At 44.4% G+C, this 16,620-nt stretch overlaps 1 protein-coding gene across 1 annotated transcript in view; it reads right to left on the bottom strand.

Moving 5' to 3' along the window:
* The window catches only part of CDK15 (cyclin dependent kinase 15), a 57,685-nt gene that overhangs the window by 16,768 nt on the left and 24,297 nt on the right, over nt 1-16,620 (bottom strand). Inside the window, exon 10 of the mRNA XM_045032855.1 lies at nt 10,623-10,686. Within this exon, the coding sequence (XP_044888790.1) occupies nt 10,623-10,686 (64 nt within the window). The remainder of the gene's footprint in view (nt 1-10,622; nt 10,687-16,620) is intronic.

Raw genomic sequence — 16,620 nt, 5'->3', positions numbered from 1 at the left:
CAGCCATTATAACACCAAAGCCTTAAAAATAATTTTTGATGTGAGATTTCCTGCAGCTGCTTTGCACCCTTTAGATTGAAATGGCTCAAGAAGGAGCCATTATTTTCCACAGTGCAGTAGTCTGTAGTCCAAAAATTCCATGAGCTAGATCCTCTGGTGGTGGTGACATATTACTCCATTGCCTTCAGTGGTTTTAGGATGATGTACATCCTCTGAGGATTTCGCCAACTGAGTTCAATGGATCTGTGCCAATTTACAGCAGTGAAGGATCTGGCCCTGTATATCCACATTTAGGGTCACAAGATAGCGCCTGGCTGTTGCATGAGTGCACTGAGGTGGGGAGAGTGAAAAGAGCCTTCTTCACCACTCCTTATGCCTCCTGCAAAGTCCGTTGGGGTGGGATTGTAGAGGCACAAAGCACCTGTGATTCCCCACTTTGCTAGGATGTCCACAATCACCCAGTGCAGCTTCCAAGAAGATGTTCACATCTGTGTGGAAAGCCCACAGCAGACTTGTACAGCACATGGTGTTCAAAATGGGACTTAATTGGGATTTAAGTGGTTGATATGTATTAAGCAGGCTTTCTGAACAGGGATGAATGTGACACAAAGTGTGCAGTGCTGGCCAGGGCGGCCAGAGTCAGAAGCTATCGGCAGAGGACTCCTATGAAGTCTCAGCTACTTCTAAAAGTTGCCCTCACTTGGCAGATCACGGATGGTGGATAGCAGTGCAAACACTTCTAGAGCACAGCTAACTCCAAGCATCCCTAGCAGCAGGACTGAATCAAACCCACAGGTTTGACAGGAAGGCGAAGGTTAAGGCAGAGCTATAGCTATTGTAGTAATATTACAAGAAACTGCTAAATTAATTAAATTAATTTTGGGACCATTCCTGAAATCTCTTCATAGGCCAGACTCCCACTGAAGTCAGTAAGGATTTCAGGATTGGGTCCACAGTATGTCCTAACCATAGTGCTGTCTCACTGAAAGCACAACAGTCTTATTAATGTTCCCCATGTTGACTTACAAGTTTGAGCTATACAGGTGTATAGTTACCATCGTTTTACTACAATGACTACAGGATTCCTTTGCAGTACTGAGTGTAATTGAAGTAGCACTCCCAAAACTGCCACAAGGCAATGCACTGTATCTACTGATCTGAGATAGTAAGGGATAAAACTTACCAGTCTTACTTAGCTGCCTTAACATATAACTTTACAATGATTTATCAAACAAACAGAATTAAGACTGAGCTCTATGACAAACCAGTGTTCACTTTTACAGTGCAATGTAATATTTAGTAATCTGCCACAATGGTAATCTGCACAATGGTACAGAAGAGTAGGTAGGCGCTTAAAAAAATAGGATTTTAGGTAAGATCAAAAATACACCCTAGGTTTATACTTGGAACATCCTGAGAACTATAACTTAATTAATAAACATGTGAATGGACAGATGGCAGTTCTTTGATATCTTCTCCCATCCCTCCTCCTCCTGATGGGGGATGGTTCCTTCTGCTGATTGGCTTTTCAAATCCTAGTGTTAGGAAAACACTGGAGAGGAGAATCTGAGGCAACCTAAACAACTCCAAATTCAAATTCTTCTTTAATTCTGATGAAAACACAAAGATGTACAATTCAGGGAGTGTAATTAATTTGCTGTAGGAGAGCCAGCTCCTGGTGATCAGTGTGCAGATCTTATGCTTTCTGCTCCAAAGGGGAACATTGGTTATATCAGTCACATGGTCCCACCCCACCACTTATTCCCAGATCTCTGAACAGCTTTCTACAGGTTCAGTGTAAAGGAAGGAGGTAAGCCAGGCTGGAGGAATGGAGTGCAGTATTGTTCCACCAACCTCACCAGGAGTCTTCAGAAAAGTTAATGCAGCCTGAGGCTAGATTACATATTCTTTGGAGCCCTTTCCTTGCCTTGGAACCCCCTTGAAACAGGCTGCTGGGACAGGCACATGCATCCCAGGACAAGCTCCCTGTCACACGTCCCTCAAAGTTAGAGGAGTTTCAGGGCTAGTGGTGGGTTGGGATTGGGAAAGCTCAGGCAGCATGACTTCAATGGAGTCCTGTAGGCAGGGAGCTGGAAGGAGGCTGTGTGCTACCTTTATGCTCCCCTGTCCTGGGGCAGGCCCCAGTATACATTAGAGCAGCTTCAAGGGTGCTCTAGCTTGTGCCCATCTGCAAAGGCCCTCAAGTACCTGTGACCGATGATGATCTCTGGAGAACAAGGGTGTTCTACATGCCCCTCTTCCTTGGCCACATCCTCTGTCCTAAGAGAAACTGGATGGAGTAGCATAGAGCCACATATTCTAGCCCCATGCCACATGGGGCTACCCTTGTACCAGAGAGATCCTCAGGTAGCTGGCTAAGCCAGTTTTGTGCCAGTGGACAGGTGCAAAACAGCAGTGTAGAATCAGGGTCATTGTTTGCCTTTGGTAGCAGCGTAACTGCTTAATACAGCCACCTTGTTTGGAGCCACAAGCTACTTCAGGGTAGACTATTAACTGGGGGCCTGATTCTCTTCTTCCTTGCACCTTGTGTAGTAATTTACACCATTGGAAAGTGATTGTGAATAAATAAACAGGGTGCGAGACAGTGGTGAGCCAGGCTTTAGGGCTGGGTCATGCATTATTTCATTTGATGCAGACATGTCTGCAAAGACATAAATGAATAAGCTCTCGAAACTTAATCTTTTCAGCAACAGTTTTTCCCCGTTAGGCTGGGCGAACAAGTAGCTGACACCTTTAGATTGTATCACAATGTAAGCAATACTTCAGAAATGTAGCAGACTCCTGCCTCCAAATGCTAATGAAGTCACTAATAGTAGCTGACTGTATAAATTGTGATTAGATTCATTACTGTTTTAGTGCCAGAGCTCTGGAAATATCTCCCTGGGAGTTACTATTAGCATCTTTTATAACCCCTTCCTCTAATCAATCATTGAAATTAACTCAGCTCCGTATCCCTTTTGGATCACTGTTAATCATTTCCCTGGGATCTTCCTTTCCCCCTCCTTTTTGTTTTATTTTGTTTTCTCACCTTTTAGTAAATTTGTGGTAATTATTTGTCTGTTTTGAGTAGAGATGCAGTTTGTTTTAAAGCAGAGAGCAAAGAAAAGGGATGAAACGAAATAATGTTATCCCAAAGAGAGTGTAAAATTATTTATAATTTTACATGATTTATAATTATTTAGCTTATTATAGAACCTTTTGCCTATTCATATAACTGATTGAAATTTTTCTGACAAAATGGTTGTCCATCAGAAAATGCTGATTTGACAAAATCAGAATGTTTTATGGAAATGTATCGATTTAGTCAAAGTTTTTGACAAAAATCATTCAAACAATTCAAAATATTTAATTTTGACCATACCAAAACATTTCAATTAGACTTCAATGTTACATTTTATTATGTTATAATCTACAATATACAGGTAATATATTAAAAACAGCATCAGTAAAATCAAAATGAAATGTTCTGATTTTTCCTAAGCAAAATCTCGGAATTCCCATTCTGTGGGAAATTTCAAAATTTTGAATGTTCATTCTGATTTGGAATGAAAAAAATTGAAATTTCCTGTTGAATGAGTTTCTGGGTTCCAACCAGCTCTACCTCTTAAATTAGGCTAGAGATACAGTGTTGTCTAGTGTTCTGAACACAAGGCTGGGAGCCAGGAACTCCTGAATTCTACTCCTGAATATCCCACTGCCTTGCTGTGCAAACTTGGGTGAGTCATTTAACCTCACTGGCTTGGTTTTCCCACCTGTATAATGGGGAGAATAATACCTATCTACCTCAGAATGGTGGTATTAGGGTTAGCTAATGAGCAACATGCTGCAGTCCTTGCCCAAGCAAAACTCCCATAGGAGTCTTTTGCTTCAGTAAGTACTGTTGTGTTTGCCATATGGTGTGTACAGAACTTTGAAAATGTATGCAAAACGCTATAAATGTTAGGCCCTGCTTCAGGAAAAGCACTTACACATGTGCTTAAATCCATCTCTATTCAGGAAAGCTCACTGGGACTTGAAGTTAACTATAAAGTAAAGCATGTGCTTCAGTGCCCTTCCTGAACATGAATCTTTCCCTGAATTGTGGTCTGAATTACTATTTTATTATATCAGTTGGGAACAGGTGCAAAATTCAGAAAGGAACTTTAAATACAGTAAATGAGGGACTAGACGAAATGTAAGCGGTTTTTTTAAAAAACATCATTTTGAAATATGATGAGCTAACAAAATTGTGCTACTTCCTTTAATCCCTGGGGATACAGGACTAATATTAAAAAACACGTTTTTCAAATCCTTTACAAGTACTTACATCTGCCAGAATTTGTAACTACCTCATGCTTCAGGTTTTAAGGCAATCTCTAACTATTAGGGATCAGGATGAGACCTAATTTGGTGGAGGGGGAAAAGTATCCCTCATCTGCCCATTGCAAGGTTTCTTGCCCCTTCCTCTGAAGCATCTCGTTCTGGTCACTGTCAGAGACAGGAGACTGACTGGACGGACCTTGGGTCTGATCTAGTTTGACAATTCCTATATTCTGAACAAGGCCAGTGGCAAGATGGACACCTTCCAACTTCATTAGTGTGGAAAATATTATTACTATTCTTATTTGAAGTAGTTCTCAAAGACCTCAGACAGGCTTGAGGCGCTCTTGTAAGCGGCACATTACAAACACCCAGGTAAATATAGTTCCTGCCCCAAAGGGTAAAACAGATCTACAGTTTTAAAGCAATGTAAATAGCTACTGATTGAAGATAAAGGAATTCAAGGATCTTTGAATACTGTTCAACAAAATGGGTGAAATACTGATCAAGTGATATATGATTATGGTGATGTACACACAAGATAATGATACCATTTATGGCTGATTGGTCTTAACTAACAATGAGTGCAAACCCTAGATACTCAGTAATTCTGTTATTTTCTAGCAATACAAAATGCAATGTCTGCTCATTAGAAAAGACCTCCCCATTGCAAAACAAAGGTAAACTGCTAATGGGCAGATAATGAGACAAGCAAACCTAGAGGACAAAAGTTAAAGTAGTAAACAATCCCATCTGATGAACGTTGAAGATTATATTAAATGCTGCTACTTGAAGGCAATGTTTTTGCATACGTGCACACTTGTATGCAGTGTTGTACCCATGTTGGTCCCAGGATATTAGAGAGACAAGGTGGGTGAGGTGATAAACTGGAACCATAAACTGACTGAACATTAAATCTCACCAAATGAGGGTCAACCTATCCTCATCATCGTATCCACTCATTATACTCCGCACCCAAACATAGCCATTATATGAACAACATACCCTCATATCTCAATGTCTGCACTTTGACCTGTCAACCTTTTACCCCCAATTGGGGATATTGCAGATTATGTATTTCGTATGCCACCTGATCTTCACACCGCTTGATAATCTGTATGATATTCCCTGATAACCAGAAACTTCTGTGCTTAAACTCTGTACCATTCACTTTTTTAAAAAACATCATCTTAATAAAATCTTTTATTGGACCAACTTCTGTTGGTGAGAGAGAGAGAAGCTTTCAAGCTTACCCAGAGCTCTTCTTCAGACCAACTTCTGTTGGTCTAATGAAAGACATTACCTCACCCACCTTGCCTCAAGAAAATATTTATCTATCATCAGCAAAACTGGTGGTGCAGCAGGACAGAATCTGTGTGGCATAGACTGCAGTACATGCCCAATGCCAGACCTAGCGAGCTGCCCTGCAGACTGACGGCACTGCTCCTGAGTTCCTATTCCCTTTGGGTCCAAAACTATATGCAGTTTATTACGAAATAAAGATCTCCATCATTTTAGGATTCAGTTTCCTTCTCTCCCATAGAGATTTCTTGTTAAATGAAGTCTCAGTACAGAAAGTGAGATTAAAAAAAACCACCACTCTGAGAGCTGAGACTTCATTTGTATGCAAAAATGTAATTGAATGCTGGTGTTTCAGTGCTTGTTGCTTCTTGCTTCCATCTGCTGGTGGAAAGTTGAAAAAGCCAGGGACACTGAAAATGCCTCTGTATTTGGAGGTAGGGAGGGAGCTCATTTTTAGAAGCATCTAAATCCCATTCCTGGTAGCAGAGCCGCCTGCATATATTCAATAAATGATCCTAGTGAGCCTCTTTTGCTTTAAATGTCATTGCTACATCAGAAGAATTTCCTTGTAAAACTCATCTATCATGATTGAGATGATACTAACTGACATAGAAAACACCAAATGTTCTTCTGTTGCTCAGCATTAAAAGGCATTTAAGGCAACTAGTGCTAACAAAGTTGTAAGAACATTATGAACTGTTCCCTTCCCTTTGGAATCCGTGTGTCAGAAAGTGGAGATGTGAAAAACTCAGCATATCAGTAACTAAATTACAATCTGGCAAAAACATTGGTTAATGTCATGTGCTGTTATTCCTAATTCTTTCCTGCCTGGTGTCTAGATTCTAACTTGTAACCATTAGTGGAGGTGGATCAAGACACTGGCCTTCTCGTGCCACAAATGGAGTTGAGAGGGGATTTAAACTCCTTGCTTTTCAGTGTGGTGAAATGAACACAGCAGTAGATTAATGCAAGGATTTGAGCTCACACAGCATGAGAGCTTTCAAAAATAGTGTTAACAGAGCTACAACTGCCCCTTTCACAGGAAGCAAAAGGAGAGAGACAAAAACATGAACAAACACAGGGCAAAGTCTTGCCATTGCTGTTGAGGATATAGTGGCTCCTGAGTGCAGTGGGACTGGCAGGTGGGCCACTGAGAGGCCAGACAGGGGCTTTCCATACCCATGACATGCTGCAGTGACGGGTTCTGCAGCCGTGCAGGCAGGGTCAGAGTAAGGGCCGGGTGCCCAGGGATCCACAGTTATGTATATCCACTAAGTAAGGCGGGGGAGTGCAAGGGCTAGCGTGTGGACATTGCAGCCCAGGGCACTGCTTCTGGCCCGAGGGAGACTTCCTTGCCTCACCTTCCCGTTCAGTTGGGTTTTGGACCTGGGCTGAGGATTTGGCACATAAGCAACAATAGCTGAGTTAAAATGATGTAAAGGAAGGACAGAGTTTTCTTTAATATAGGGCCCTATTCTGAACTGTTTTATGCAAGGGAGCAAAGAGGCTTAAGGTGCCCTATTCCTGCCTTGTACAGGCTAGGAGAGAGCATCCTCCGGGGGGGCTGGTACTTCCCCTCCTGTGGGCAGGAAGTGATTGCAGCCCAGACCCCAGGGCCTGCACAACTGCATGCCACCACTTGGTCAGGGTTTGTGGCAAAGCTACACTTGGGGAGCCCCTCATGGTGCCAGGTACACCTGGAGGTTCCATTTTAATAGGATCCTACAGACCTATCTAGTCCAGGAACCCTTCCGACCACAACATGGTGAGGTCACCGCAGTTCTGAATCTGATCCTGTGCAACTGAAGCCAATGGGAGATTTCCTATTGATTTCAATGAGAATAGGATCAGACCTGCTGTGCTTTGTTTTGTGATGTTCTCCTTCTGCGTCTCCAGGCATGCACCTGGTTATTTGTTCTCTGTGCTTATAGTGCAGTGCTGTGAACATCAATGGTACTAGCTATATACAGACTAGTATCTAGGTTTGGAGAAGCACTCGAAAGTTTGTCTGCTTAGCTGAACTATCGCGGCCACTTAGATCGGCACAGCTGGGCTGGAAATAATCTCAAGAGAAAACGTTCTCTCATCTGATCTCCGCAGCCTCTCCTTGGGCTTGGCATATCTTAGGGATAACAGCACTTTTGCTTTGGCTGGAAGCAGAAAGTGCAGAACAGTGTGCAAATGAAAAATACATTTAAAAAAAGAGACCATGTTTGTTTCATCTATCCCTCTCCCCCCACCCTCCCTCCCCAGAAATGGGTTGGTTCAGTTCTTGTCTAGGGCAGATGCCCAGGTTGGTTCTTATTTTATCCAAGCGGGTTCATGTATTCCTGATTTAGAATCAAATGCTGGCTCGAGAGTATGGCAAGAGCCGCCAGGTGTGTGCAGGAGTCATTCGGGGGCTCTGAGGACGGGAACGGAATCCTTGCTAGTTTACAAAGAAGTGGCTTCAGTAGCTGCTAGGACTGCAGCACATCCTTCTTCCTTCCCCCGTGTGGGTGCCTGAATAGAGGGGACATATACAGGGATGTGTCCACCAGCTCCCATGCCCCCGTTCTGCCCCACCCACAGAAATGCCTTGCCTGTGGGCTTCACAGCAGATGGGAAGCCTGCTCTGCCCTCATGAATTCCTAGGGCTTGTCTACACTGTGGAAACTTTCTCACCGGTTTTCAGACCACTTCAGATGAAGCAGTTTCAAAACCAGATAGAGAGCTGCCCAAGATGGCCTGATCCATTTTCACTGAAACAATTTCAAGACAGCCTAGAATCCTGGCCTGCTTCACAGTCACCTGGGACAGCATTGGAATGTGTACAGTTTGGATTGGGTAGAGTTTAGTGCTAAAACTTATGGTAACTCTGCCTGTGAGTGGGCCTGTTTATTCTGTTGACATCAGAAAATTCCCTTCCTTGGGTCAGATTATGCTACCCGTAGTCGCATAAGGATTGCCTTATTCCACAAGCAGTCTGGGACAGTTTGTGCTATAAAGTGTTGATCACAGTTATGAGTGAGAGTATCCCAGTCCAGCGCTTAGGGAGGAAAACCAATCATTTCCCCCCAACTGTCTGCTCTGTGCTCCCTTCCCAGCCAGACTAGCAAGTTGCTGCAGAAGGCGACACATTCCAAATTTCACGCCAGTTTGATTAATGTGTCTCGGCTAATTGTGTGAAAGATTCCAGTCCTTTAGAATGTGAGACCAGGTTATTGTTCATCCAATCACAGTTAGCATGTGAAAATGGGGGATGTTTAGTGTCCAAATGCTGGAGTCAAAGGAGGGGTGTCTTGGAGTGGGTCACAGAGCAACACCCACTCCTTTGAAGGGATGTTACTATGCTCTACTAAACATGGAAACCTCTTGCTCAAAGCACTTCTTTTCCCTCCTCCACATTTTTTCAAGATAGATATTCCCCCCCTCCCACCTCTCAGGGAGTGAGTTAGAGAGACTGGCTAGGTCGGCGGATGGATGGATTTCACGTTCCAGGGTTTTTAATATTTCACTTTTATATTTCTCTTAGAGAATGATCCTGCTGAGAGGCTGAGAATCAGTGCTCATCATTTCCCCCTCATTGACACTTGGATATATTGCACTGAAAGATATCCCAGGAGAAAACATTAAAAAGAGAGAGAGAGAGCGCCTGCTTTTCAAAGCATACTTCTCAGCCTGCCCACATCAAAATAAGAAACAACTGGCCCTTTGAAGTCCAGGACACAGACTTCTCAACCGGCCTGCATGGAAATAAGGGAAACCAGCTTTATAAATCACACACACTTCTCACCTTGCCCACATCAAAATCAGGGGCAGTGACCTTTAAAAACAAGGTTTAAAGGCCTCAGACCTCAGCTCCATAAGAATAAAAGGCATAGACAGACCATACCTACAAGCATTTGTCACCTCGTCCAGTGTAAAATAGGAGATGCTGGCAGTTGAGCAGTAGACTAATTAGGGCTTGTCTACACTGGAACTTTACAGCGCTGCAATTTTCTCACCGAGAGCAGCAAGTTTCAGCGCTGTAAAGCGCCAGTGTAGACAGTGCACCAGCGCTGGGAGCCGCACTCTGGGAGCTACACCCCTCGTGGAGTATCAGTTTCTCTCAGCTCCAGTTCATCTGCAAATTTGACACCATCAGCTCAGGATTAAACAAAGCTCCAGTTCATCTGCAAATTTGACACCATCAGCTCAGGATTAAACAAAGACTGTGAATGGCTTGCCAATTACAGAACCAGTTTCTCCTCCCTTGGTTTTCACACCTCAACTGCTAGAACAGGGCCTCATCCTCCCTGATTGATCTAACCTCGTTATCTCTAGCTTGCTTCTTGCTTGCTTATATATACCTGCCCCTGGAAATTTCCACTACTTGCATCTGAAGAAGTGGGTATTCACCCACGAAAGCTCATGCTGCAAAACGTCTGTTAGTCTATAAGGTGCCACAGGATTCCCTCGTGGAGGTGGGTTTTTAGAGCGACTACACAAGCCACGTTAAAGCGCTGGCACAGCAGCGCTTTAACCTTGCCAGTGTAGACTAGCCTAACTAAGGCTTTGTCTAATACGGACCTTTCAGTGGCACAGCTGTAGTGCTGCAGCTGCTCCACTGTAAGGTCTCCTGTGTAGCTGCTCTATGCTGGCAGGAGAAAGCTCTCCCACCAGCATAATTAAACCACACCTAACAAGTGGCAGTAGCTATGTCAGTGGGAGAGCATCTCCCGCCGACATAGTGCTGTTCACACTAGCGCATTTGTCAGTAAAACTTACGTCGGTCAGGGGTGTGTTTTTTCACACCCCTGACCGACACAATTTTGCCAACAAAAGTACTAGTGTAGGCAAAGCCTGACTCTTCAGCACTTGGTACAACAAAATGTTAAAACAATCTAAGCTTATGGGATATACTAAGACCCCCCTAATTTCTGCAAAATGTTGAATTTTTGTATGGAAAATTACTGATCCAGTTCTTAAAAGGTTAGTTACTCAGAGTGCATGTAGAAGCTCTTTCAGTGAGACTGTACCTGGTTTATAGTTGGGAAGCTTGGAAAGTCCTGGCCAGGTATCCTCAGTTGGAACCCCCAACACCTGTGTGAAGCAAAAGCAAGAGAACAGAAATCAACTGTTTGTGAATCCATTTGTACAGTCTGAGAGTCAGATTCTGACCTCAGTTACACTAGTGTGAATCCAGAGTAATCCCTTGGAAATCAATGCAATTACACCTGGACCTACTCTAGTGCAGCTGAAATTGAAATCTGGCCCTATGTGTGAAGGAGAGAGATGCTTTAGTACCGCTGAATTTCTAATAAAAAGGGACTTGCCAAAGTTTAATGCCACTGCTGCTTGGAATGTCAATGTACATGTGCAGCTGCACTGACAGGTGTCATTTACAAGGGTATTTGCAATAACAGGGTCATTGTATAGCCGTGTTTACAGCTAAAGATGTCCCTCTAGGGCCAGGATTACATTGATGAGTGGTTCTCTGCAGTTGTACTTGCACCACATGATATGCATTCAGTGGCCGTGCACTGTAGCTGTAATAGAGACCCCTGCTGTTTCGAGATCAAAAAGGAAAGATGGTAAACATCTACTGACAGGTGCTAAAAAATAATTCAGGGCCTGATTCTGAGAGGTGCTGAGCCTCAATATCTCCTTTTGCCTTGAATGTCAATCAGTGTGGCTCAGCACCCCTCAAGTAGTGGAATTCAGGCCAATAAGTATCCCTAAGGTCACTTTTGCTGCAGAGGACTATGAGATTGAGCATATATATATGTATGTTCTCTTTGGAATTGCAGCTGTTCAGTGTGATAGTTATTATTTATTACATACAAAGTGCCCTGTGTATAACACTCTGTAAATGACCTGTACCAAACACGTAAAGCTCATACCCAGTTTATGGCATGAAATGATAAAAAACGTACTGCCAACTCCAGGAATTCAGAAATCTGAGTCAGCCCCCAAAATCTTTTATTTGCTTTCTGCTTTTTGGAGCCTTTAGATTACTCTCAGGTTTTTCTCTGCAACCAGGAGGGCTAGGAACTTAACATTTCTTTAAAATGAAAGCTACGATTCTCATGTAATCACCTGGCATCAGGAGCTGGGGCTTGAAGTAAATACCAAATATTACGAGACTTGTGATAAAATTGCAAGAGTTGATAACACTGAAATATGATACAGACAGCAAATACGGAGAGTGGTCATTAAAAGTGGCATGTCTTTTTCATATATATATTTTGGAAACAATAATAGGGCTATGATGCAAATTCTTATACGCTGCAAGATGGGCAGAATAGTTAGGGTGACTGGTCTGGATGTGGATGAGGATACATTAATTTATAAATAGCAAATTCATAGCACAAATAGAACATGTTATAGCTACAGATTGGCTCAAAGCAAACCCCAGACCTGCATACCCTAAATTGTGGTGGGGGAGGGAGTCATTTATAATCTGAACCTGAATTCAGAATTTTGCAGTAGGCTCTTATCTTTCTAACAAGCCACATCAAAACTTGGAATCTGAAATCCCTGAAATACACAGTGTAGAAAATCCAGCCAGGGGCGGCTCTACAAATTTGGCCGCCCCAAGCAGTCATGCGCGGGAGGCGCCCCCGAGCTGCGGGAGCAGCGGACCTCCCGCGGGCATGACTGCGGAGGGGCCGCTGGTCGCGCGGCTCGGCTGGACCTCCCGCAGCGGCGGGCGGTTCGCTGGTCCGGCGGCTCCGGTTGAGCTGCCGCAGGCATGCCTGCGGGAGGTCCACTGGAGCCGCGGGACGAGCGCCCCCTCCGCAGTCATGCCTGCGGCAGGTCCGCTGCTCCCGGGGCTCCAGTGGACCTCCCGCAGGCATGACTGCGGCAGGTCCGCCGGCCCAGCCTGCCGCCCCCCCAGGAAAGGGCCGCCCCAGGCGGGTGCTTGCCCCGCTGGGCTCTGGAGCCGGCCCTGAATCCAGCTCTACGGTTTGAAGTGTTGTTCCTGCTGTAATTCTGGCCTTGATTCTGCTATATGCTGAGCACCTTCTTTGAGCTATGGAGAGTCTTTAATTCCTACAGAATTAATTCCAGTTCAGCAAAGTACTTAAGAATGCACTTAACTGTAAGTATGTGCTTAAGTTCTTTGTTGAGCAGGGAGGGATTAAAGTACACGGTTAAATGCTTTGCTGAACTGGAGTGTGAATGAGGCAAGGGTTTGGAATACCACTATATAGTATCAATTGCACAATTTCATCAGAAGCTAGAAATCCGTTTTTTCAGTCTGCTATTTAAAAATTGATGTGGTCGCAAGCCATGACATTTGGGTCCAGTGTTCAGTTTCCAGGGATTTGGATCTAGGGCTTTGTTTTGAGTTTGACCCTCTCAATGAATAGGTGCCTGATCAGAATGTAGGCCTGGACTATATATATTTAATTGCTATAAACATACTCCTAAGATTACTTTACCCTTTACAATCCTTTCTACAGTCTTTTAATCTAGCTATAACAAATCTCTGGGTCAAGTTATCAAACATTTTTTATGGAAAAATAAGAAGCGTAGAATTAGCATTAGTAAGTTAAAATTGGTCAAGGAAACAAGGCATCTTGTCCTTCCCAGAGTCTCACGGTGCAGCATCACTATATCTGATATAGGAACGGCAAAATGTCTGTTCCAGTGAGCATGGCGCATGACTGAACAGAATGTGATTTCTCCTGCATACCTTAACCTCTTGTCTGAAACAAATTACTTGCCATTTTCTAAAATCAATCTGATTGAAGCCCTGTCCCTGAAAAATAGCCACAAAATCTGCACATTTCAAAATATAAAACACCCTTTGATTGTCACACTTGTAGAACTCACTCAATATCAGCCTGCAAACAAAAATAAAATATTAATTCCTACACCAGGAAAGATATTGTTCCCTCCTCATAATATTGTTCTGCCATTCAATCAGCTGCACCAACACCACAATAAAGAAACAAAATGATTTTACATGTGCTGAATCTAGCTGTCACTACCATTTCACACACCTGACATATTCAGTATAAAAACAGTCCAAAGCATTTTATTTCCCGATGTCACACAGTCCTACAGAATGCTGTAGATGAAAAATATCCTCCTATACCACACGTCTGGAACTAAGACATGGGTAAGAAAATGTCACAGCCTGATGGGGCTAGAGCACTTGCCACCATTCATAAAACAGTTTGTAAAAAATTCATACAAATGCAACGTTATATTCTACAGAGCCCACCCTCCCATCCTGTCTGTTGGCTGCTTTGTGTTACTAATCCTTTTATGTTTTTCCCTTGCGTGCTTTAGCTCGGTAACATTTTGGACAATTAATTGGTAGAGCTTGCCTTATTTTGCCCCCATTCCTAGAATCACACGGGTGAACTCCTGTACCCACATTGAGTCCTACAGAAGTCACTGACAGCCACTGAATGTGTGGCTATCTAGTGCAAAATTCATGTCTGACACCTGGGAACTTGTGCTAATAATTTAAGCTTATTAAGTTTACTTCTATCTACAACACAAGTTTTTAAAGAACACATTTTACCTAATCAGACTCTCAGCCTTGCTTACTAGGTTGGATCAATGCTCATTTCACAGAGTCAGAACTGTCTACAGTTCAACTCAACACATTGGTGCCGATTATATACAAACAGCTTCAAACTGAGACAAGCACACCAGACGTAGGTTGAAGATTTTCAAAAGTGAGTAGTGATGTAGATTGCCTCAGTTTTTGGTACTTAAATTGGGATATGTTAAAGAACCTGATTTTTAGAAAATACCAAGGACCTATCCTCTAAACATCATTTAAAGTGTTCCAAGTTGGACACCCAACAGTCGCTAATCAGTTCTGAAAATCTTGGTCTCAGTATAGTTGTCTTCCCGATGTAAATGTGTAACAACAATGAACCTTCTGTGTAATGGATTAACTATTTCATGGCTCTTAGACCTTCCTTCCCGATTCTTAAATATTATTTCTGTCTTTTGTAGTATGAATTATTAACCCAATGCATAAGAAGGTTTCAACCAGCTCATATATATAGTGACCTAAATTATACCGAAGTAATTTGTAGTGTAGACATAGCCTCAGGCTTGAGGCTAAAGAACCATTTTCCTACCGCCTTGGCTGCGAACTTCTGTGTTTTCTCCTCCTTGGATCAACCACCTTTGGGAAAGTCCCATTTCAGAGGGGTAAGTCCACAGAGAAGCTGAAGATGTGGCCAGAGGATGGCAGTGTTGGCCACTCAAAGCAAAAAACAACAAGAAGCTAATGTTTCACGTTTCTGAAGAGTCAATGACCAACAGCAATATACAACAGTGCATATATTGGTTATATCCACCTTGATTTAGCCCAAGTGCAGGGAGATGTAGATCATTCAGTAGCACAAATAAAGGATGGGACACTGCAGGTCATAGAAATGATTTCTCATTCAGAAATTCTATATCCCCTAGTGAATTCCCCAGTAGACTTCATTAGAATACTCCTGCTGGTCTCTCCTTATTCCTTATAGTTCTTCTTCGAGTGCTTGCTCATGTCCATTCCATAATAGGTATGTGTGCTCGCCACCTGCACCGGTGCTGGAAGTTTTTCCCTTAGCAGTGTCCGTAGGGGACCGGCTCGGGCGCCCTCTGGAGTGGTGCCCGCATGGTGCATTATAAGGGGCACCGCTGGCTGCCCCCACCATCAGTTCCTTCTTGCTGCCAGGGATGGTGCTGGAACTTCTGCTGCTTCGGCTAGCTTTCACTTAGTTCAGTGCGTCTCATGAACATTTCTTTGTAAAATAGTTGTATATAGTGTAGTATTTACCCTTAGTATTAGTTCTAGTTAGTTGGTCCCGAATGGGACTCAGCCTAGGGACGGGGCATGCCCCGATCCCCAGGCTTTAAACCATGCAGTCGTTGTAAGTGGCCCATGCCCATCAGTGACCACACATTAGCTGCTTAAAGGGTCTAGGAGAAGGACACATAAGCGACAAGTGTCGCATCTGTAAGTTGTTCAAACCCAGAACAAAAAAGGAGAGAGACATCCGTCTCAGGGCACTCCTGATGGAGTCGGCTCTGACCCCAGCACCGGAGCAGAGGTCCGACTCAGCCCCGAGCACCGCAACATCAGTATGGAGCGCCCTGCCGGTGCCGTCTACAAGCCGGCACCAATCACTCTCCCTGGCCAAGAAGCCCAAGAGGTCTGCGAGGGGAAGATTTCCCACTTCCCATAAGGGAAAGGAGAGGACCGGAGGAGAGCCAAGACCCATGCTGGATGGCTCAACACCTCTGTCAGGGAGTCGGGCCCCAGCTCATGTTGACAGTGTTGAGGGTCTCTGCCAACTCAAAGTCCCGTTGACGCCTGACGCCCTGCAGGCAGTGCAGGAGATCCTGATGCTACCGGTGCTGCCCACACCAGCTCTGATGGTACCCAAGCCCAGGGATAAACCCGCCTTGGGACCATTCCGAGTGTCCCTGCCTGAGCAGCGCTGCTCCCCATCATGGGGGACATCCTGCCAGTGCTCGCCTGCATGGAGCCATCATGCCTCAAACTTTGGGAGGCAGGCTCAGAAAAACCCTCTTCAATCTCCAGACCACGAGCACCAACAGCAGGATTCAAGGCATGGCTCGCCGGTAACCTGGCACAGACCTGCGGAGGCACGCGCCCCTTGGTATGAGCATCGAGACCGACCCATCAGGTCTCCAACCTCTCGGTACTGGTCCTGCAACCAATCGGTGGAACGAGGTCACCAGTCACCTGCCCAACAGCACCCAAGATGCAAATCCCCTCGATCAGGGAGATTCTATCGATGACCAGCCCACTCCGACTCCTGGTTCCGCTCTAGATCCTGGTACATGTCAAACAGCGTGAGGCATAGATCGCCAATCTACCGACACAGATCTGCCGAACACCAAAGATCCCCGGGGAGGAACTCGTCCTGATCAGACAGGTCGGCATCGAGGCACAGTGGCCAGCACCGTGGTGAGGAGGGTCATCGGGCCAGCCGGTCATGGTCACTCCGCAGCATCCATTCTGCTTACGACTCCAGTGCTGATCAG

This window comes from Mauremys mutica, chromosome 10 (assembly GCF_020497125.1).
Source record: "Mauremys mutica isolate MM-2020 ecotype Southern chromosome 10, ASM2049712v1, whole genome shotgun sequence".
Classification (NCBI taxonomy): domain Eukaryota; kingdom Metazoa; phylum Chordata; order Testudines; family Geoemydidae; genus Mauremys; species Mauremys mutica.
The sequence above is the reverse complement of the archived record's forward strand: the minus strand, read 5'-3'. Positions and strand labels throughout refer to the sequence as shown.